The sequence below is a fragment of the Plecotus auritus genome (genome assembly GCF_963455305.1).
Source record: "Plecotus auritus genome assembly, chromosome: 1".
NCBI classification, from domain to species: domain Eukaryota; kingdom Metazoa; phylum Chordata; class Mammalia; order Chiroptera; family Vespertilionidae; genus Plecotus; species Plecotus auritus.
The window spans coordinates 65,439,927-65,462,858 of NC_137770.1; the positions used below are offsets into that span (position 1 = coordinate 65,439,927).

A 22,932-nucleotide genomic window follows, 5' to 3' on the forward strand; every position below is an offset into this window, starting at 1 on the left:
AAGTCAGCAGAGGAGAAATCTTAACATCTTTGTAATACTTTGCATTTAGTCATATAACATAGTAGTATTTAGTGTTGTTAAAGGACGAATGAGATTAAAACAATCATCAGGTGAGGATGTTGGTTGAAACAACTGAAATTAAATGATACATTACTTATTATGAAGGATAAAGTTATGAAACACAATAAAAAGTCAGAACATGCAAACTAAATAAGTCACAATTCAACATTATCTAGCATCTTAAGAAATGCAGTGAAAGGAAAATGTGATAACTGAAAAAGGGACTGTGATAACTAATAAAGCAGAAAGTGACTTGTTTGTGAGATAAGATGTTTATGCTTTGAAAGTAACTTGTTGCTTTAAATAAAAAATGATGGCCCTGGCCAGTGTGGCATCATCTCATGCACGAAACAGTTGCCAGTTTGATTCCTGGACAGGCACATACCTGGGTTGCAGGCTTGATCCCTGGTGGGATGCATGCAGAAAGCAGCCAATTGATGTTACACTCCCACATCCATGTTTTTCTCTCTTTCCCTCTCCCTTGCTCTCTCTCTAAAAATCCATTTAAAAAATCTTTTTTAAAAAGACGATCAAAGTATAACAGTGTATATTTTAAAAATAAACAGTTTTGGATGGGATTAAAGTGAGAAAGCAAGCCCACGGACACGGACAATAGAGTGGCGAAGGCCTGGGAGGGGTGGGTATGGGGTGAAGGTGGGTCAGTGGGAAAAACAAACAAATAAACAAACGAATGGGACATCTGTAATACTTTCAACAATAAAGATAATTGTTTTTAAAAATTGAGAAAGCAAAAGAATTCTCTTTCCACTTCCCCAGATCCTCAGCTCTTAAGGCAACATGTTTTAACCATTTCTGTTTTTAATTCTTCTCATATTTATCTGCATAGCACCATCTGCTTTGCTTGTATCTATATGCTTAGATGTAAACAGTACCCACTGGCTCCTTGCCATGAAAGATGGGGACATAGCTCACGTAGATATAACATCTAACATGTTTCCTTGGTAGGTTGATTCTAAACACTAAAAAGACCAATAAAGAACGACTATATTTCTGTGATTTTTCAAATACCTTGGAAAACTTTTTGAATACCTTGCTTTATAGGACTGAAATTACTGATTCTTTTTTCCTTAACTTTTTCACCCTGTTATGTGTGTTGTTACTCCATAAATATACTCATTCTTGTCAGACAATATGTCCTGATTTTTGTTTGAAAAACATCGTTTCTCCAAACACAGGACACCCTGCAAAGGCTCAGGGGCCCTCTGAAGCCATTCCAGGATTTGGTTTGAGGTTGGACTGGATCCAGTGGGGTTGTTGCAAATGGGATATTGGTGAGGGAAAGTTTGAGGTGGTTGACTTTAGCCTGGATTGTCATTTTAGATGGAGAGAACATTTATGAAGTTTAGAAGGGTTGAGTGCCCCCCTGCCCCCTCCCCTCCTTGTAGCCCCCTACCCTAACTTCTCTTCTCATTGTCCTTTCCAAGATTTTAAGTTGCCCTAGGAAATTCTGGGGCAACTGAACTAAAGTTTTTGGCACTACTTCACAGGAGGGGCAAAGGATTGATGGCTGTTGGCTAATAATTCTTACAAAATCTTCCTTCCTCCCTTCCTCCCTTCCTCCCTTCCTTCCTTCCTTCCTTCCTTCCTTCCTTCCTTCCTTCCTTCCTTCCTTCCTTCCTTCCCTCCTTCCTCCCTCCCTCCCTCCCTCCCTTCCTCCCTCCCTCCCTCCCTCCCTCTCTCCCTTCCTTCCTTCCTATCTTCTATGGTTCCTTTGGCTGAGTAGGTAATTTAGGTTAGAAGATGATTCCATCAAGAAATCCATTACATTTTCATTGTCTTTTTCATACATGGAGCTTTCATATCCATCATTTCAACTAACACACATATTTCATCCTAATGTGTAGAGAAATAAACTAAGGATCAGAAAGGCCCTAAAGTCATGTAATGTACATATTAAGTCTCTATCTAATCATTTTCTGTTTAGCCTTGGAGAAGCCCTGGGCTCTTGGGTATGGATTTAGGGCCCTTGGCCTGGTCCCTCCATCTTTCTTCCTACTTCTCTTTCTGACCTTAGCATCAGTGAGCCTGAAGTATGCATTTTATCCTGCAAAGTGTTCCAGGTTCTCTTAGTCTGTCAAAGGTGTACAGGACAGGGCAAAGACCATACCTGCGTTCTCAATCCTGCATGTGGTCCAAGTAGTGACTTCAGAGGAAGATGCTCTGCATACATAGGGAGAAAGTGTGAGTTCACACCAACCAGAACTACATTTCAGCTGTGTATTTATTTTTAAAGGCTTATGCTTATGGGCTACAGTATACCAGAAAGCCTCAGAATAGCTCTTGGTTTATGAAATTGATTGCAAAACATTTGACCTTCCTCATTAGTCCCTGAACTCGAGGAACTAGCATGAATGTTTAGGCTTCAGATGTGGCCAAGTATCCTCAGCCATTGTGGAACTAGCTGGATCCTCACCCAGTTGCTCCTTAAAATTTTAAATATGGATCATCTGGATTTTAAATGGAGGCTTTGCTCTAAGATGTGTGATGAGTTGTCTATAAACAAGAAGCCCAGAGTGACGTTGACTTTATTTTCCTGTAACTGTGGGTATCAACTGTGTTTCCAAACTTTGGCTAAAGAAATATTTATGTGTTTCGGCTTTTATTTATTCTGAGTAATGTCAGGATTCGCATTCCTGTAATTCTGGTGAAGGGAAGAATGCGGTCATCCTTCCTTTTTAGAGGTGAACTGGGCCATAGAAAAAAAATTGTACAAAGCTTCAATGAATAGAAATTGAAAGTCTTACATGCAATATATTTTATGGTGACCTTTCTTAACTAGATTAGTAGGAAGTTTATTGTTTTTTAAATGTTTATTTAGACATTTCATACTGTTTTTTTTTTAAACATATTGTTATTGATTTCAGAGAGGAAGGGGAGGGAGAGAGAAACATCAATGATGAGAGAGAATCATTGATTGGCTGCCTCCTGCATACCCCACACTGGGGAATGAGCCCACAACCCAGGCCCTGATCAGGAATCGAACCATGACCTCCTGGTTCATAGGTCCATGCTCAACTACTGAGACAGCTGGGCAGAAGTTTATTGTTTAAATTAGACTCCTCTATAGCTCTACAAGCATTTATATTTGTGTATTGGGATAGAAGGCACTGTATTTTGCATCCCTGTTTTTTATTTTTTTTTTTTGATGTACTGTATGCGCAGGTGATATTAAGGGATATCGTTACTGATATCATTATGTTAAAGTGTCTCAAACTAAAAAGCCAGCATTGAGTTCCATGAGTTTACTTTTCTCTGTCTGCAAAGATTCATCCTGCTCTTTAAAGAACTTTTTGTAATCCTTACCCAATGATATGTTTTTTTAATTGATTTTTTAGATAGAGAGGGAGAGAGAGAAACATTAATTGGTTGCCTCAGGTATGCACCCCGACCAGGGATCCAACCTAAAACCTGGATATGTGTGACAGGGAATTGAACCTGCAACCTTTTGGTGGACAGGATGTCGCTCCAACCAACTAAGCCACCTGGCCAGGATTATCCTGTTCTTATAACTCAGGAATTTTTGCTTTTATTTGGTTATAGTTCTTTCTTAAAAAATTATGGATTTCTTATCATTGAATTTTGCTTTTGTTTTTGTTTCAGACCCAATGTCTGTGGATCACGTTATAATGCTTACTGTTGCCCTGGATGGAAAACCTTACCTGGTGGAAATCAGTGTATTGTTCGTAAGTAAATAGACAATCTGTTATTCTTCATGTTCTTCCTTTGTGGGTTGGTTGCATGGTGATTTTTAGTGTTTGGTCCTTTGTAATTGCATAGCAGTAATATGTTGGAGTACCTTCCAGCTGTAAGATTTCCCTACTTTCTCTGAATCCAGTTGGGAAATACACTAATGGGGTCAGACCATTGTTATCCTTGAACTCAGTGACTTCTTTTGGAGTATTTCTGAGATACGGGAATAGAACCTTAGAGTACTGGGATACTTGGGTCAGTGTTGCACGTCATCACATATGCTGTGCCTGGCTGCATAGATCATGTGATCTCTTTGAAGGGATTGTGAAAGAAGGTTACTATTGCTGTTTTCCTTATTTTAACTTCGTTGTTAGCCAGCCACAAGCCTACCCAAACGTTGTATGTTGAGTTTGTGTGGTCAAGGCCACAGGCAGACCTTCCTGTTAGACAAAGGGGAAAGGAGGCAGATAGAGCATCAGATGAAGACCAGTGAAAATATTAGGGAAAAACTCAAGTGACACCAGAGATTCCTCTGGGAACTGTGCTGCTGTGGCAAACCTCCAGGTTCTCAGAATAGCCCACAAATGTTGAGTGGTATACCACATTCCAGGCCAGATGTTATTTAATGGAGATACTAAGTTAAATTAGTTATGGCATCTGTTCTCCATGAACTTTTACAGTCATCATACCTATGAAATAATTTTCAGTTTTCAGAAAACTCCATTAGTATAATGGGAGAATTTACAGCTGAAAGGACACTAAGGAATCACTCAGTCTACCTTCTCACTTGGCTAACAGTGGTATGTGGATAAGAATAGACTATTTCAATAAATATTCACTTGGTGATCTGAAAAAATTAATCCTTTTTCCCAATTCTATTTTTCCCCAAATTGATTTTAGGCAGAGAGAGAGGGAGGGAGGGAAGAAAGGAGGGAGAGAAAGAGAGAGGAAGGAACGGAGGGAAGGAGGGAGAGAGAGATTTTTTGTTCCACTTATTTATGTATTCATTGCTTGATTCTTATATGTGTCCTGCTGGGGAATTGAACCCGCAACCTTAGCATATTGAGACGATGCTCTAATCAACTGGACTACCAGGCCAGGGACCTTTTCCCAATTTTTGATTCTGACCAAAAGCAACTTACTCCTTTAACACATTGCCATGTATTTCAAAACTAAAGTTGAGTCAGTAAAAAAGAGATATAAATGATATTTGGAGTTTTTTAAGTGAACTTAACAACAGAACCCTTTCCCTGGTGTTCTGTAGAATCTCTAAGAAATGCTATCCAGATATTTAAATAAATGTTTATAGGATCCTTTGACAACTTTTTTCTTAATAGTTTTCAGTCTCCATCCGTGGATGTTTTGATGTTTCAATGCATTTTCTATCAAGTGTATTGTATTTAGCCTTGCCATCTCATTTGCCTCTTGCAAGGTTGTGTAGGAGTTTGAGGAAAGGATCATGCCTATGAGTATTAAAAATAGTCACCAACTTTTAGTTTGGTGATAAATAGAAATCATTTGCCATTTAGACTTACTGTTTTGGCCACTGACAAAGCATTTGGTACCCGTAAGATATTAGTCTAAAAACCAACAGCTTCCTGGCTGTGGAAGTAGGACTGTTGCAGTGGATTTCAGACATCTGCTCTCAGACTGTAGACATGACTTACGATTGGATTGTAGGCAGGATCAGAGCTGCTCCATAGATCGTATGTTCTCAACGAGCAGGATCTGATCTAGAGAAGGAGGCTCAGTGGGCCCCAGTATTTTTATACAAATTATTAAAGATTAAGCATTTACGATAAACTAGACTTCCAAGAATACTGTGGTAATTTTTATATCATTAAATATTAAAGTTGATATAAAAACAGAGTGCTTGTAGGTATGTAAGTATGTTTAGCCGCAGGATTTGTGTTTTTGTTTTTCCTTCATAGGATGTCTGGGGCCTCTGGATAGACTGAGTGCTGTGGAATAAGCCAAGAGAGGCTGAGAACCACTGACATGGATAAGGAAGTTACCAAATTTTATAGCCAGAGTTTATTTAGTCTAAATGATTTGTTTTTCAAATGAATAAACCTGAGGCCTAAGGTCCCATAAGTCATGATGACAGAGTTAAGGAGGAGCCGGAGATCCCAGGTTCCTCATTTGAGGCCTGGGTCCTCGTCAATCAGTGTGCGCTGAAACCGTGTGTTCACAGCCCTCTGGTTTTATTCACAGCCATCTGCCGGCATTCCTGTGGGGATGGATTTTGTTCTAGGCCGAATATGTGCACTTGCCCATCTGGTCAGATATCTCCTTCCTGTGGCTCCAGATCCAGTGAGTATAACATGTTATTATATATAATATTATTTTATGTGGTTATGCCCTATTTTCTCCTAAATTTGCATTTGGCTTTTCTCTTGCCTGCAATACATTTTTCACTAGAACATCTGCCTTCTCTGTTTTGCCCAAAATACTTGGAATGACTTTGCTTAATCTGGCCTCCCATTTCCCTTCTTCACTCTTTATAGGGAAATTGCTATATGGGGCATAGTTACTATGAGTAATATAAAGATTATGACCTTCTTCTGTGTAGCCATTGCCTTATTTATCTTTGTATCTCCAATGTAAACACCATAAAAGATGCTCAATGAAATGGTTGTTTAATGAACATTTTGGCTCAACCTAGGCATTCTTTCTTGTGGTACTGAAATATGAATCTGATTAAACACTTTTTAAAAAACTCAAGACCCCTGCCTTTGCAAGAAGAAAATGCAAGAAGTCATTATGGCAGTTTCTGGGGGTGATTTATCTTGAAGCACAAACATATTTTCCCTTTCAGAATTTTATCACTTTGTTCATTCTGTGAGCCAAACAAATATTTACAGTTCATTCCTCAGAACTTTGCTTGCTTGTTCTTTAAGTGTGGGGTTCTCAGCAGTGAATTAGGGGAAATGGGGGGGAGGTTGGAAGGAGGTGAGTCATTATTGGTTGTTAACAAGTTGAAGTTCATGTTCCTCAACACCTTGACACTCCCCTTATGGTGTGTTCTGTTTCTGACAAGGTTTTAAGGGAAGGTATTGTGAAATAAGTTCATTCTTTTTGGTTTACTGCAATTAGAGACTTCAGCACAGTCAAGGTTCATCATCCATTCAGAATTCTGACATTTAAGTGTGACTCTCATAAGCCAGTTAACAGGATAAGGCAACTAGTGCTGGGTAGCCGACCCTCTCGATGCCCACTCACATACCTTGGCATTCGTGGGTTGACTCTGCCTGAGACATCTGTAAAATTTTCCTGGCCAGGGAGCATGCCAGGTCTGCATGCAGGGAAAGATGGAAAGGCTGGGAGTGGGAATGGGGACAGTTAATGGCCCCAGAAGCAACTTTTAACCAATGACAGAAGGAGAGTGTTAGTGCCCTCGCTTCCTTGCCTCTCAGTTTGCATCACTATGAGGTGTATTCTGCACTGTCTCCTGAAGTTCCCCACTTGAACACAGTAGGAATAGGCTTGATAATGTACTTTATTAGCTTCTTTCTCTTCCCTGTCTCACTTTCCCACTCTCTTATCAGTGTTTCCTGAAATTACCTCTAAAATAAACTACTCACATTCAAATAATTGTCTCAGAATTTGTTTTTGATGGAAACCTAGAACTACACACAGACAGGTTGGGATAGAAACCCCACCTTGGGCTGGGACTCATTTGCTTATTGCACTGAGTATAGTTTATTCTTATTTTATCTCAGCTTGGTTTTGAATGTATGTCCTTCAAGCAATAGAAGGTTCATTTGCCATATCAAGGGCACCTGAGTGGGAGGAATAGCAAGAGGCAGAGAGGTCAGCTGGCAGCACAGGAACATGTTGGACGTCTCTATCCTCATCAGGATGGCCCTCAGGCTGCTGCTGAGGAGTGAGAGCCTCAGGGTTGGGGGAACAATCTACATATCAAGCTGGGAATAGACCATCTCTCAAATTGGTCCTTGAACCAATTAGCAACACCGTATTCCTCTGGGGGAAGAAAATAAAGCCAGATGGCAAAACTGAGCAGCCAGCTGGAAAGGCCTTCAGTGATAGTGTGAGCTGCTAATGATTTCTGTCAAGTAATGACATCTCTGTCATGAGATGTGGAGACAGCTGTTAATAAGACCAAAAGGGAAAACTGTGGTCCCAGTAGACCTCATGCTAGCAATGAGGTGGGAGAAATGGTAAGTCTTATGCCCAGATTTAGGCGAGAGATTGAAGTTTAAGACTTCTGGGTGATGTTCTCTAAAGAGGTTTGGGTTCATCTATGGTGTTTGGACACTGGACAAAGTAGATCGTGGATGAGAATAATGTGAGGAGGAAGATTTGGAGCATCAGGATCTTTGCGGCATTTGGAGCCTGTAATGTTGTTGGTTTGGGCTCTACATGACCTAATATTTTCTAAATAGCTTGCAAAATTAAAGATGGCAGAATGTTTTTCATTAAGGTAGCTGGGGATGATCAGAACCATTTCTGATCTTATGAAGTGATGTTCTAGGGAAGAGCTACACCTTCCTATAGAACTTCCTGACCATGATGTGGTAGACAATAAATGTGGATGGATCACATTGCTAACTCTCTTGCTAGTAGAGGATAACCCAGCTCAGTGAAATGTTTGCACTCACTCCCTATGGTTCTATGAAAATGGGGTAAATTTAAATCATCTCACTAATTTTTCCTATTAGAAGTTTTATGCTTGTTTTGTGATAGGTGTCAAGGAGTGTAGGCAAGTTGTAGGACTTCTGAGGCCTTAGTTTTCTCACTTGAAAATGAAAAGAATGAAAGGAAGGCTGTTCTTCTAGGACCTAGGTTGTTTTTGACTTGAGTGTCCTGAGAATCTGAAAATTGGAAATGACTCCTTAGTGGTCTGAATGAGAAACTGCATTTCCAGAAGGTCCAAAGTGCTAGTCCGCAGTTCCTTTAGATAACAAGGGCATGGCTTCCCTTAATCTATTGGGATTCTTCCCACCGGTCATTGAGGCATCAGGGTAAAAAGAGAAGGTTGGCTAGACAAGGTTATAACAATGGATTTTTTTTTACTCTAATTCCAACTCTCAGGACCCTTCTCTACTCTACAAGTCTCCGAGGCTAGATGGATTCTGAGTAATCCTAATTCTCACAAAGATCTCTCACGGTTGACTGATCCATGAATTTGTCCATCAAGTTACTTTTACACTTTTGTCAAAAATTAGTTGGCCATATTTATGTAGGTCTATTCCTGGGTTCACTGTTTTATTTAATTGATCCATATGCCTATCCCTTCTCCAATACCATACAGTCTTAATTACTATAGCCATATGATGTCTTGAAAATTAAGTAGATGAATTCTTTTCACTTTTTTCTTTTTTTAAATTTATTTTAGCTATTTCAGTTCCTTTGCCTTTTTATACATATTTTAGATTAATCTTGTCTCTATCAACAAAAATATTTCTAAGATTTGATAGGAATTGTATTAAGCCTGTATGTCAAGTATTGGCATCTTTATACTTTGTTAAATTTTATCATTTTCAATTCACTTCAAATTCAGTGAAAATTTGGTGTGCTTATACTCCCAATAGGAATCCGACCTCTAAGGGTAAAAGAAGGATAAGACCAGGGTAACATTTCCAGAGCAACATGTTATTGGGTCTGAGTGAGCATGGTGCAACCACATAGTGAAACTGCAATGACTCCCCAAGCACGGGAAGGTGATGTAGCTAGTCTGGAAGAAGTGACCCTTTGAGTAGTTTTTCAGGGAAGTGTGGGATTTATATGGTCAGGGAGGAAAGGGGTGAGTAGAATCTGCTTAGACTGGTCCATAGAAACAATTCAGTTCTTTGCTTTCTAGTCTATCCTCTATGGAAGTGCCTTTATCATTGCTATTGTATAACTTGCCTTTCTGGCCCCTTTCCAGCTCTGCTAGGTTGTTGGTTTTTTTGTGTTTTGTTTTGTTAATACTCACTTGAGGGTATTTTTTTCCATTGCTTTTCAGAGAGAATGGAAAGGAGAGAGGGAGGGGAAAATAGATGGAGGGGAGAGAGAAAGAGAGAGAGAGAGAGAGAGAGAGAGAGAGAGAGAGAGAGAGAGAGAGAGAGAGAGAGATTGAAGTGAGAGAGACACATCGATTGGTTGCCTCCTGCATGCACCCTGACTGGGGATCAAATTTGAAACCCAGGCACACGTCCTTAACCAGGAGTCAAACCTGTGACCCTTTGGTGAGTGGGCTGGTGGTCTAACCTCTTAGCAACACAGCCAGGGAGAGTTTGTTGTGTTTTTTGTTGTTGTTGTTTTTAGATATTTTAGTGAAGTTGCTCTTCTGAGTGGTGTGTCTTTAGGCAGCACAGGATATTTATGCACTTAAGGAAAATGTTATTGCTGTTATCTCTTCCTGTGAAAATCTTTTTTTGTCTTTCAATGATTCTGGTTGCCCTTATGTACTGTTGTCTCAGGCAGAGAGTCAAGAAGTCAGTCCAATTGTTTGATTTGTCTGTCTTGTGCTTTTCCTAGTTCCTAAATTAAAATCACCTGCTCACCATACATATACTTATTTGCAAATTGCTCCCAATGTTCTGTCTGCCCCTGTGCCTGCCAAGATAATGGCAGGTTTTTGAACCATTTCCAACCTAATGCATCCCAAAGAAAATCGTTACCTGGGTATTTAGACCTTAGTGCCAGCCCGGCATATCTTGTTCCAGTAGTGTGCTCACATTGTTCTCTTTTGATTGGTTATTTTAAGAATTAATTTGTACTGGGCTGTGATCTAAAGAAAGTTTCCTTTACTTCTCCTGATGCCTGTCAAATGGAAGGCATTCAATCAATGCGGGATGACTGAAATCTGGAACGAACATAAAATTCATTGGGATGCTACATGAATACAGGTTAATTCCATCTTCAAGGGTAAATCCTCACTGGGCTTCATGAACCTTAGGTGGCAGCCTGCACACCGACACTGGTACTGAGAACATCCAATAAATTTAGAGCATCTTTATGGTTTTAAGTAGAGCTATTATTTTTCAATTGCCATTTGTTGAGACATAGAACTTGGTCTCCAAATTGACAGACATCTGGAATTCTTGTTCACATCAGAGTAGACTTAGAATATGCATCAATGGAAGAACTCAATAAAAAATACAACCAATTGGTGTGCATATACTTTCTAAACTGTTTCTGTTGTGCATTGAGGTCCTGGGTGCCTGCTCTCCCCTAGAGATCTAGAATGCAGTTTCTGCCCTGCCCCGTTTGGCTCAGTGGATAGAGCGTTGACCTGTGGACTGAAGGGTCCCGGGTTCGATTCTGGTCAAGGGTGCATACCTGGGTTGTGGGCTTGGTCCCCAGTGGGGGGTGTGCAGGGGGTGGCTGATTAATGATTCTCATCACTGATGTTTCTATCCCTCTCTCCCTCTTCCTTCCTCTCTGAAATTAATAAAAATATATTTTAAAAAAGAATGCAGTTTCTTTGGTAAACATATTTGCGGCAAAGCAGGTGTGATTAAGATCTATTCTCTGTTGATGAGCTTGCTCCCCCGGGCCAAGGACTCATAGCTCATTGTTTTATTTGGACCACTGGACTCACCATGCCTTATTGTTTCACAAATCTGACCAAGTTCTTTTATATTTTAAAGGAGAAAGAATATTTCATGCTGGAAAAAGTTCACTTGAAAGGGCAGAAAATATATAAAAGCATATGAGAGAGGTTTTTATTATATTTATTATATTTAAATATAAACTTACCATTCTTCCTCGAAGGAAGAATTAATTTTAGTTTCTAATTTGAACAAATAATGTAAAGTCACTATTTAATCTGCTGTTAGCCTTTTTATCTCAAAGTAGCTAAATGGCTTTGCTGCTCATGTGGGAATGGAAATTAGCTTTTGGCATGAGCCACTTTAATTGAAATCAGTTTGTGGGTTGAGTTCCTCTGCTGCTTGACAGATGACATCATTTCCTGTGCCTTTCCCAGTCCTCGCTGTTTTGCTAAGATAGGATGGAGCTAAGTTTAACTTCAAATTTTAAAGCAACTATACACCTTTTCCTGACCTACTTAGAATACTATCCAAATTTTTCAGCAAATCATTTCCTTTGTGTACTTAGTTAAAAGCATTTTGGCTAAGACGTTTTAATGGAACTATAGGAGCCTAAAATAACAGTTTGTTTTAATCAGTTTCCTGGGTTGCTTGACTTCTATAACAATTCTTCAACAAAGGAGTTATTTCTGCTTTTACACACGGGGAAATGAAGATAAAAATATTTTCACTCTTTGGTGGTGCTCTGTGAGGGCATAGTAAGTGTTGAGTTCGGGGCTGTATAAAGTGCTTAGGACACAATGGGCAAATTCCCAGTCTCAGCTTTTTAGCATAGCTCTTGATATCATTATCAGGTAGCACGATTTACGTAAGTAGATGTTAATTTAGTAAAGTTTTAAAAAAATATATGTTTTTATTGATTTCAGAGAGGAAGGGACAGGGAGAGAGAGATAGAAACATCAATGAGAGAGAATCATTGATCGGCTGCCTGCTACATGTCCCTTACTGGGGATTGAGCCCACAACCTGGGCATGTGCCCTACCCAGGAATCGAACTGTGACCTCCTATTTCATAGATCGATGTTCAACCACTGAGCCACACCGGCTGGGCAGTTTTAGTAAAGTTTTTACTGCATCTACAAATAGGCTTGGGTTACTCTGAGCATTTATGAGGCTATAATTAATGATCATGATGCTTCCCACTTTCAAGAGCTTTCAGACAAATGGGCTGAGGATGGGAGAAATAATTTAAAAAAATAGGTTTGGTGACATAATATACATTTCAAAAGACAGGTATAAGGTTCTCTGGAGTCAGAGGGAAAGAAGGGGAGTGAGGAGAGAATAGAAATGAGGAAATGTCAAAGTAGAAAAGAGATGTTTGCAGTGGGTATTGGAGATAGGTGGGATTTCAGATTTGGTAAGAACTGTGTATGCTTTATGTTGGGGGTGAAGAGTTAGGCTCAAGAGACAAAGAGGTTAAAGAGGAGAGTCCATGAAGAGACCAGTGCAAACAAAGTGCCTGGCATTTTGTACGGTATATATTAGGCACTCAGAAATATTTGTTGAGTGAATGAATGGCTGATAAGGAGATCGGGGACTGAGTCATAGGACATATTAGCAGTTTGCAAAGGAGCCTGAAAGGCGCCTGGGGCCTTCCTGAGGAGGGCTTTGATGCTGAGAGATGGAGGTTGCTCTTAATACAGTAGAGAGAGTGAGCCTTTGATGGTGTTTCAGTCAGTGTGTGACATGTTCTTGCAAAGGTGCGTCACTTTCAATGTGACTTCACTCTTCGGTGCTCTGTGAGGGCATAGTAAGTGTTGAGTTCTGGCCCCTTCCTTGCCCTGTTGTCATGCTGAGATTTGTGTAGCTCCTTATGAAATGGCCCTTTCTCCTGGAGTCAGCAGCTGCTTTTAGATCCTCACAAGGCTGCTGGAGTCTTCTCTCTGCTCCTGGGAGAAGATTTGGCCTCCATGCTCCAGGAAAACTGAGCAGAAGAAGGAGCATAGCCCCTGATGTCTGCACTTGCACAGAAGGATTCTCTTCTTTTTTTCCCCCTTGTTAAAATTCTTTAATGTAATGATTTTTTAAAATTTTCTTTATTGATTAAGGTATTACCTATGTGTCCTTATCCCTCCTTTCCCCCCAACCCCCAGTCATGCCCTCACCACCCCCTCTCCCCACCCCCGGTATCTGTGTCCATTGATTATGCTTATATGCATGCATACAAGTCCTTTGGTTGATCTCTCCCCCTTACCCCCACCCTTCCCTACCTTCCCTCTGAGGTTTGACAGTCTTATCGATGTAAAACTGTTGAGCCTTTTTCTCTAGAAATTTACTCCCACTGCTTGTAGGACAGGAGAGTAAGGCAGACTTCCCATGCCTGGCCTGGCCTCCTTGTGTAGGGATGTGTCACCGAGGATTGATGATGGATTCAAGCAAGCCTTCAGTCTTTTCCAAGTAGAGTAGTTACTGTTTCTGGAGTCCTAAGGAACAGCCTGGGATTTTGAAAGAGTTCTTAGCATGCCCGCATGACTGCAATAGAGACAGCCTAAACTCTAGAGAAATGAGAGCCCACGACTTGCCATCACACTCATAGGCGTCTTTTACTCCAGCTTTCTCTCAAGTCTGCTTGCCTGCCTGTGGTCTTTCTGTCCTGGGCCCTGAAGCCCCCACTTCTGTAGGTGACAATGTGATGAAGAATGAATTTCAAACACTGCAAGTCTTATTTGATTTAAGGTTACTGTTGAAGCAAGCAGATCTTTCTGAGCCCAGTCCAGCAGGTCTCCATTATCAGGAGTCTTGTGACTAAATGCTGTTGTAGGGTCTTCCTCTTCTTTTTTGTTGTTGCCAAAACTTCTTTTAACAAAGTTCCTTGGACTTTCTCACTCTGACTGTTTTCCTGGGCACCTAGCTGGAATTCTAAATCTTTTAAAAGAAAAATTATTGCCGTAGTAATCTTGCCTCATATGGTTACTCAAAACACTGCTTTCTTGGTATAAATTACAGAAATGATATTGAGCGGTAAATTCTGCTAAATTAGGGAAGTCGGTTAGCATGATTAGAGTAAATATCAAAGAAACAATTACATTGCATTGTAAATTATTTCATACATACAAACGATAACATGTTTATCATTGCCAATTAGGTTACTTCTGAATAAATATATGAATCTTGATAAATCATTTTATTTCCTCTTTAAATCACTACAAATCAACTTCTGTGAACTGTTGCAATCTACGAACTTAAATTGCTAAACTAAGGCATTCTTCTTTTCTTTTTCTTTTTCAAGTCCAACACTGTAATATTCGCTGTATGAATGGAGGTAGCTGCAGCGATGATCACTGTATATGCCAGAAAGGATACATAGGGACTCACTGTGGACAACGTAAGTAAACCATAGCTGTAAGTATTCTAGATGTTAATCCATGTAGACAGACATGTAGGCAGATATATAGGCCAAGAGAATACAGAGATAAGTACCAATGGATTTTCTTTGATTACCTGGGACATGACATTTTCATAGACGTCCAGTGGCTTATTGGTGAATAGGTCACTTACCCAGCACAGTTAGCACCAAATTTCTAATAGGAACCTTGGGAATGGGTAGTTTGATTCATTTTCCTCTCATTTGTCTTCACTAGCCCACTTTACCTTATCCCTTTGGTTTACAGTCACCACTAAAGGTGCAGAATTGTTATTCATTCCAGCTGTCTACCTTCCATTTGATCACTGACCCTGTCCACCTGAATTTTCAAGAAGCATTTCAAATAAAGAAATCAATCTCTTCTTTCTCCTCAAATGTGTCCTTTCTCTTGATCAATGGTGTTTGCATCTCTCTAGTTTCCTAGTCTAGATTCTGCTACTCTAATAGGTATCACATGGTGTTCAGTTTGTTGGTTCATTCACAAACAGTTCATTGTGTGTTTGCTCCTTTATAAGTCCTTGTGCTTTTCAGAAGAAAAGAATTCCTTTTCAAAAACTTATTTTTTATATTACACCAAGATAAAGATATATATCCTGCAAAAATTTGGAAAAGTTCAAAAATATAAAAAATAAAATTATCCATAACGCATCATTTCAGATATCCCCTTAGTCTTTTAATGCATATTTGGAACATGAGATCTTATCCTATGCATACTTTTTCATATTACTTTTTCACTAAATATTTTATTAGAAGTATGTTCCATGTAATTAAACATTTAAAAATACATTTAATGGCTAAATTTCATTACATGGATGAATTCTTAAGGATGAGTATTTATTCATGTTGTTTCCAATTGGCGAGAGAAAAGGGGGGACAGCCTCCCCAGTGTGGGACACCCTTCAGCTGAGTCTTGAGGGTCAGCTAGGAGTTCAGTTGTAAGATGATGGGAGATGGGCCTTCTAGGCAGATGGCCAGCATGGGCTACAGTGCTGGAGCGTGACAGAGCATGGGCTGTTGAACATGGTGGGTGCTTTGGTGTTGCTAGAACTTCTGTGCTAAGGGGAGATATGGGAATGGAGATATTGCATGGAATGGAAGCCATGGGCCAGGTTTTGAGGATCTTTATGCATACCCTGTTTTTGCCCAAAGTAGAGCCTGGAAGGGGAGTGAGATAACAACCAACAACCAGAACAACATCATTCATCTGTTGAGTTACTTACTCTGTGCTAGGCACATTTCAGACTCTTTGTATGTGTTACCTCATTTACTATAACAATAGCCCTGGGTTCCTTTGAGTTTCAAGTACAGCAGTGAGTAGACATAAATATAACCTATGAAGTGATTCCCCCGTTAAGTCTAGTACCCATCTGACACCATACCTAGTTATTACAATGTTATTCACTGTGTTCCCTATGCTGTACTTTACATCCCCATAGCTGTTTTTATAATTGGCGATTTGTATGTCTTAATCCCTTACCCCTCTTAACTCACCCTCTTAATCCCTCTCCCTTCTGGCAACCCTCAAAATGTTCTGTGTATCTTTGAGTTCAGTGATGCCTTTTATAAAGCACCATTTTGGATGCGGAACTGAAAGCATTGCTCCTATGCTTCCTGGAATGAAACTGCCAGTGTTAACACAGGTACAAACTCACCTATCCAGGCAGTTTTACCTAAGAGTTGACTGAGGGACATGGAGGAGCTAGACCTGTAAAGTAACTGTTTAAAACACATACCACAGGGATCATTTAGATTTTTTTATTGTTGTCCTTTCAGAGGGCAGGAAGTGTTATTTCATTAGCATTAGAAGGCTTCTCAGCTCCTCTCTCCTTGTTTTCCAGCTGTCTGTGAAAGTGGCTGTCTCAACGGAGGCAGGTGTGTGGCCCCAAATCGATGTGCGTGCACTTACGGCTTTACTGGACCCCAGTGTGAAAGAGGTAATTTGTAAAAAAATGAATTGGTATACAGATGTTCTGGTGGCTACAGCTGTTACTGATTTAAATACACACTCAATTTGTGTTGCTGCTTCATGACTTTGGCTGAACCTTGAGGGGCTTTCCAATTGTCACTGGGAAGGATCCTAGGATGATAAGACAGTGGTCTTAAATCTGTGTATGTCATTCAGTTATTCTTTCCAATGGACTCAGGACTCCAGAGTGAGCATAAGTTCCAGTTGGCATCAAGATAGAAGAAGGAGAATTTCCCATACTGAGCTCATTATTATCTTAGTAAAGTAGAGAAATGGTTCTAAACAGAACGTATGTAGAGAAAGGGGAAAATTTAGGATGAAGAAAACACACCTAAAGATCTATTAGGACCCGTTGAAGGCTGTAGTGGCACAGACGCTCAACATTCAGAATCCACTGTAGAAATATCGCCATGTCTGCTGTGGCAGTGTGCGGCTTTTCCAGCACTCTGCACCTGCTGAAGGGTGTCACCATCCTCACTATCCTCACTTTTGCATCTGAGAAGGTCGCACACATAATAATAAGCTTTAATTTGAATGTGAATTTTCTGTGTTCAAGCCTAATGCTTACTCCTGTCCTAATAAAAACAAATGTTTTACCTAAAAATGCAGATGTATGGAGATGTGTAATGTGCTTGAGGTTCCTTCACATCCTTGGAACTATGGCATTTTTTATCATTTTGTCTCCACATTCATAGCCATTTTCTTATCGTTCCCAGTTTTATAGTGAAGTTTTAGACCAGAGGTGGGGAACATGTAGGCCATATAAGGCCCAAGAAATCATTTGGTCTGGCCCTGCCCAGGCATTAGGGGTTGAGTTAATTAAATATTAGAACAAATATAGCAGGCTAATTTTTAAGTTGATAATTATGTATGGTCCACAAATGATGTTATAAATATCCAAATGGCCCTTGGCAGAAAAAAGGTTCTCCACCTCTGGTTTAGAGGGGTCATTTTACACAAAACTGCAAAAATACTGTACTCATGAAAAGTATTAGTTGAAAAATGCAGGCAGTTTTCAGGTTACATCAGACTCGACTTACGTCGTTTCGTGGTTACGTCGCCATCTCCCATTTATTTATATACTAGAGGCCCATTGCACGAAGATTTGTGCAATAGGCCTTCCTTCCCCTGGCTGCCGGCACCGGTATTCCTCCGGCACCCAGGACCCAGGCCTTCACTCTGGCCTCAGCGTAGAAGCCAAGCCTCTTCAGTCTTCAGTCGTCTCAGTCTTCAGTCATCAGTCATCAGTCTTCAGTCTTCAGTTTCATTCAGGCCGGAGCCTTCAATCTTTGCTCTGTGCCTGCATATGCAAATTAACCTTCCATCTTTGTTGGGTTAATTTGCATACTCACTCCTGATTGGCTGGTGGGTGTCGCAGAGGTATGGTCAATTTGCACATTTCTCTTTTATTAGTGTGGATAAAAAAAAGTTCTGTCATTTCGACGTATGTACATATGTGCTTTATGTTTTTTATTATTTATTTACCACAAGTAAAGGTCAGGAATTGTTATCTTTCTTTGAAATTTTTTTTACTGTTTCACTTCATTACCACTGTGTATGTGCTCCATGTGAGTGACGTAGGTGTTTTTGTAGGTGGGTTCCAACTTACAGCGAAATTGCGTTACATTGTGCCGTAGGAACAGATCTCCGACATAACCCTAGGACTGCCCATACTCATAAACCTTTTACACTGCATCATCACTTGTACCCAAAGTTGTTAAAGATCTTTTTATTCGAAGACGGAAAGTAAAGATTTAGTAGATGTTGAATATATGTTATTTTAAAACAGAGCAGAGAGTGGTATGTGATAAATTGTTCTCTGTTTCTATTTTTACAAGTTTATTTAAATTGAGTTATTGTTGATAAAGCAACAATACATATTTTAGCAAGTAACTCTAGGTAATTACTATGATTACTGGATAAATAACATTGTATCTCTATTAGTAAACCATTGTGTGGTATTGATGTGTGATGGATGCATCATGGCCTCTTGGCCTTTACGTTGCATTTGGTGCCATGTTGGAGGCCCTTCTTAAAACCGTTTCTTTTTACAACTTGCACAGATGTATTTTTACTGACTTGTAGCTAATATTTGTCTAATGGTATCCAGAGTAATAAAAATAAATATTTTGATTAGGTAGTATCACTATGGCTTCATTATTTACTCAATGAAGATGTTGTAAGATTTAAATTAATTGAGATTAAAATTGTTAATGTGTAGGTTGAGAAAAGTGGTATGTGAAAATAATTCTGCAATGGTAATACTAGGTTCAATTTGTCTTAGAAAAAAATCACTAATAAAATGAAATTATAGGCTATTTTACATCTAAGAAAGTGATTAATAATTTGCAGCAAAGTATATTGATGTCCATAGTTCTGGTATTGATAATAACCCAATCTAAGATAAAGAGGACATGGTGTTTAACCATCCTACAGTTATGTCTTTAAAGACTTGATTTTTTACCAAGATTAAGAAATGAAATGAAAGGGTTACATTACTAAACTACTAATTAAAACTGGCATATTACTCAAGGGTTTCTCCAATTTTTGGAGAGCATTTCGGTCACCTCCCCTGAAATTTGCACTGAGGTGTGGGATCTTCGCAGTATCTAAATAAAATTAATCCCTAAATGGCAGATTTTCAGGCATTTGCGGTAGTTGAGATGGGGGAATAGAAAGTGGGCTCTCTTTAATCATTACCTTTTGCCTGTTCCACCCTGAATGCAGTCCCAGACCTTCAGCACGAGAGGCGATACATGGGTATACTTTCCTTCAGTACACAGGAGAGGGGAGTCTTTTGGATTCTAGAATTGTATTTCCCTTACTAGAATTTTCACTGTTTTCTGCTCATGAGAAACTCATCTGCTTACCTGTTTACAAAATTAGAGGCAATATATCTTTTTACTCAAATGTACATTTGTGATTTCAGGAATCGTTACTAAATATGCAGGACTCAGGACAAATACATCTGGAAGTGAAGGGAAGTGTCTGTGTGACTTCTGTGGTTGGGTAGTGTACTGATTACCTCGTTTATTATCTAGGCTAGTTTAAACTGCCTAGGCTAGTTGTATTATGTTTTAATTGGGATGTTACTTTTTATTTTTAAAAATGAACTTTCAGGAAGGCTTTATTAATCCCCTCTCTTCCAGGCGGCTGGGGCTGGTGCTCCTTCTGCATCCTTCCTTAGCTCTCTTTCTCCATGCCTCTTGTAGGGACATCACCATGGTACCCAAGTGGGTTTCCCTGTCCACCTCTCCCACTAGAGAGTAAGCTCTTCAGCAGCAACTATGGTTTCATCTTTTAAATTCCTACTGATGCATGGTACATGGCCAATATATGTTGAACGGGACTTATTTTAAAGCACCAGAAAACCTGGAGATATGATTATCAGACACAAATAAATATCTCCTGGAAGTAATTGCTGTTTGCTCACGGGGACAATCCTGGATATTTTTCATTGGGTTTATCGTAAGCACAGTTTACACTGTTGATGCTTAATTGAATTTGGCCCCATCTTTCACAAGTATGATTTTTTTAGGGCCACAAGACTGTTATTTTTCAATTGACAAGGATGCAGAAAAAAAAAGTGTGTTTTGGTCCATAGCAAGTGGCAATAAACAAACAAACAAACAAACAACTTCCTGTCATGATATAATGCACATGAAAGGAACATTTAAAATGTCAGTTACAAGTCCTTCTTAGAATAAGCAGCTTTGTCCCTGGGAAATCTTGGAACTTTTATATACCTCTAAGTGCCTTAGGGAGCCGATACAAGTGTGGAATACCCTTTGGGGATGACTTGGGAAGAATTTGGCTCACTTTAAGCCAATAAGTGAATCTTAATTCATGGACATAGTGGTTTGGTCTGTGATGGAGAGGAGCAGTGGGTGCACGCTTGAATTATGAATCATAACAATTCACTCAGCAAATGCAATCAGATTGTGAAGTAAATTTGTCTTACTTGCAGCTTTTAGCCAGTAAAATAAATATGTTTTTCAAAACATTTCTTGGCTAGTCACCCTCGTTGCGCTGGTAACAATGACACTAATTCCTATCACTGCACTAGAGGAAGAAAAGTAAAGGCCTGTGACTTTTTTGGCTTGCAATGTTTACTTTTCTGAATGCAAATACCTTTAGTTACATTCTTCGGTTTGCCACAACCTCCACCACTCCCTATTATCATCCTGCCCACTTCATTTATTTAGCTTGCTTCTTAGCCCCTGTGAGTACTTGCATTTCCCACTCCCTACTATATTCTCTTTGAAAGATAGAATCTCTTGTATTTTTGAGCCACTTTTTCGGGAATTACCTTTATAGAGTCAGCAATACATTAAAACGAGCACATGACCATTTTTTCTTCTCTTTCTGGGAGGCATTTGAGTTTTGGAAACAAAATAGTGTCAGCTCTAATGACGTCAGCGGATAGTCAAGCACGTTAGTTGTTTGGGGTCAAAAACTGACTCATTAAAAAGCAGCGAAAAGGATCGTCTTGCATGGCTCTCGCAGCCCATGGAAGTGGATTCATGTTTCATGGCAAACTTTCTGTGAACCGGAGGAGGAAGCCTTTTGGAAGCATGAGTGCACCTAACGGAACGTTTTCTCTCGTTCCTCCATCTGGCGGTCCTCACGCGTGCCGCTGAGTGTAAGCATGGACACGGAGCCTTCTAAATTCCCATGCATTCGTTCAGTGTTAAATTCCTACCCAAGTCTAAACGGTGAAGACAGTCATTGGGTTGTTGCCAAATCAAGAATGTCTGTTGGCTGTTCTGTTGGCTCTTCCTCGATGAAGCTGAAGGGAAAGCATTGTCAAAATGATCGCTTTAAGAAAAAGAACAGTGGGGCAAATGTGGAGTAGAATAAAAATGAAAGTATTGCCATAATTCTCTCTCCCTCATTGAAGCAGACAGTGGAAGGGGAACTAAGCCCTCCTTCCCCATACTTGCCTCCTTTATGGAATTGCAGTGTTAATGGAGCTGGAAAAGGTGGTATTGTTTTTTTTTTGTGTGTGTGTTTTTTTTTTTTAAATCTACATCCTCATATGTGTGGTTGGTATATAAGAAATTGTCTTTATCATATTTTGTTTCCCTGATGATAAAAACTGGTAATTTTGCACAGAGATGTTTTTAAATGATTTCGTTGAACAATTATTTAAAAATAATCCTTAAACAATTGATAAGCATTTATTTTGTAAATCCAGGAAAGCTGCATTGTGTCTAATGAATGGAAAGGACTAACATATAATGTTCCCAATACATCATAACCAAGTCGTGCATTTCAGATACATTTGCCTCATAAAAAGGAGCTAGAAACATGGCCTTCTCACAGAGGCCTGCCTAGGGTGCTTCATGGAATCAAGGCCTGGTTTTCTCATGCTTTTTTCCCTGGAGCTTTTTCTGGAAGGAATTAATGAAATGCGCCTCTCTCTCTCTCTCTCTCTCTCTCTCTCTCTCTCTCTCTCTGGAAGTGAATTTTACAGGGCTGCATTTTTGACACTAATTTTACATAATGTTAAATTTGAGGTGGCTGTTACTGAAGTTCCTAGTGTAAATGCCGCAGGCCATCTTCTGTTCTCAAAGTGCTTTTAGAGGGCAGAGCTCTTCGAGCTAGGTGTCTTGTTTCCCTTTTAAGTAACCAGCAATACTCTGTTGTCACTAAAGTATATCGAAGCCCTCTGTGAGCCTCACTTTTGGTATTTAGTCTAGATGGAAACTAAGTACCAGTGTGCAGAGAGCAAAGGCAGAATGCCCTAAATGTTACCATGCATCTGAAGTGGTATGGCAATACTCGGCAGGTGGTGGATCATGGAATAAACTTGATTGTCCTAGAATAGCTGCAGAAACCACATCTGTTGACACAGACATTCAGTTTTCATGGTTGAGTCACTGTATGCACACAGGGAACATATGCTACCATGCCTCTCAAGGCTGCACATGCTTGGCATGAAGACGCAGGACTGGTGGGATGCTGTGATAAAGCAGTTGCACTTTCCCCACGCTCTGTCCCTCTCAGCCCACTCAGTGGGCTAGTTTTTCCTCTGTTGGTGGATGAAATTCTTTCGTCCCTTTCAGAATTTCTTCCCTGTTGGTTAATGTGAGCAAATATATCTAAGTTCTTAGTTGTTTACAGTTTCTTTTGTCCAGTGGTACCTCTGGCCATTTGAGGCCTCTTTGCTGCTCCAGGCAGTCCTCTGAGAAAGGATCTAAGCCCACTCCACACCAGCTTTCCCTTGCAGTGGCCCACCACTAGCTGGCAGAAAACACTTGCATTTTTTGC

At 39.8% G+C, this 22,932-nt stretch overlaps 1 protein-coding gene across 1 annotated transcript in view; it reads left to right on the forward strand.

Moving 5' to 3' along the window:
- The window catches only part of FBN1 (fibrillin 1), a 239,295-nt gene that overhangs the window by 31,238 nt on the left and 185,125 nt on the right, over positions 1-22,932 (forward strand). Inside the window, exons 3-6 of the mRNA XM_080644028.1 lie at positions 3,682-3,764; positions 5,986-6,084; positions 14,559-14,654; positions 16,532-16,627. Coding sequence (XP_080500154.1) covers positions 3,682-3,764; positions 5,986-6,084; positions 14,559-14,654; positions 16,532-16,627 — 374 coding nt within the window. The remainder of the gene's footprint in view (positions 1-3,681; positions 3,765-5,985; positions 6,085-14,558; positions 14,655-16,531; positions 16,628-22,932) is intronic.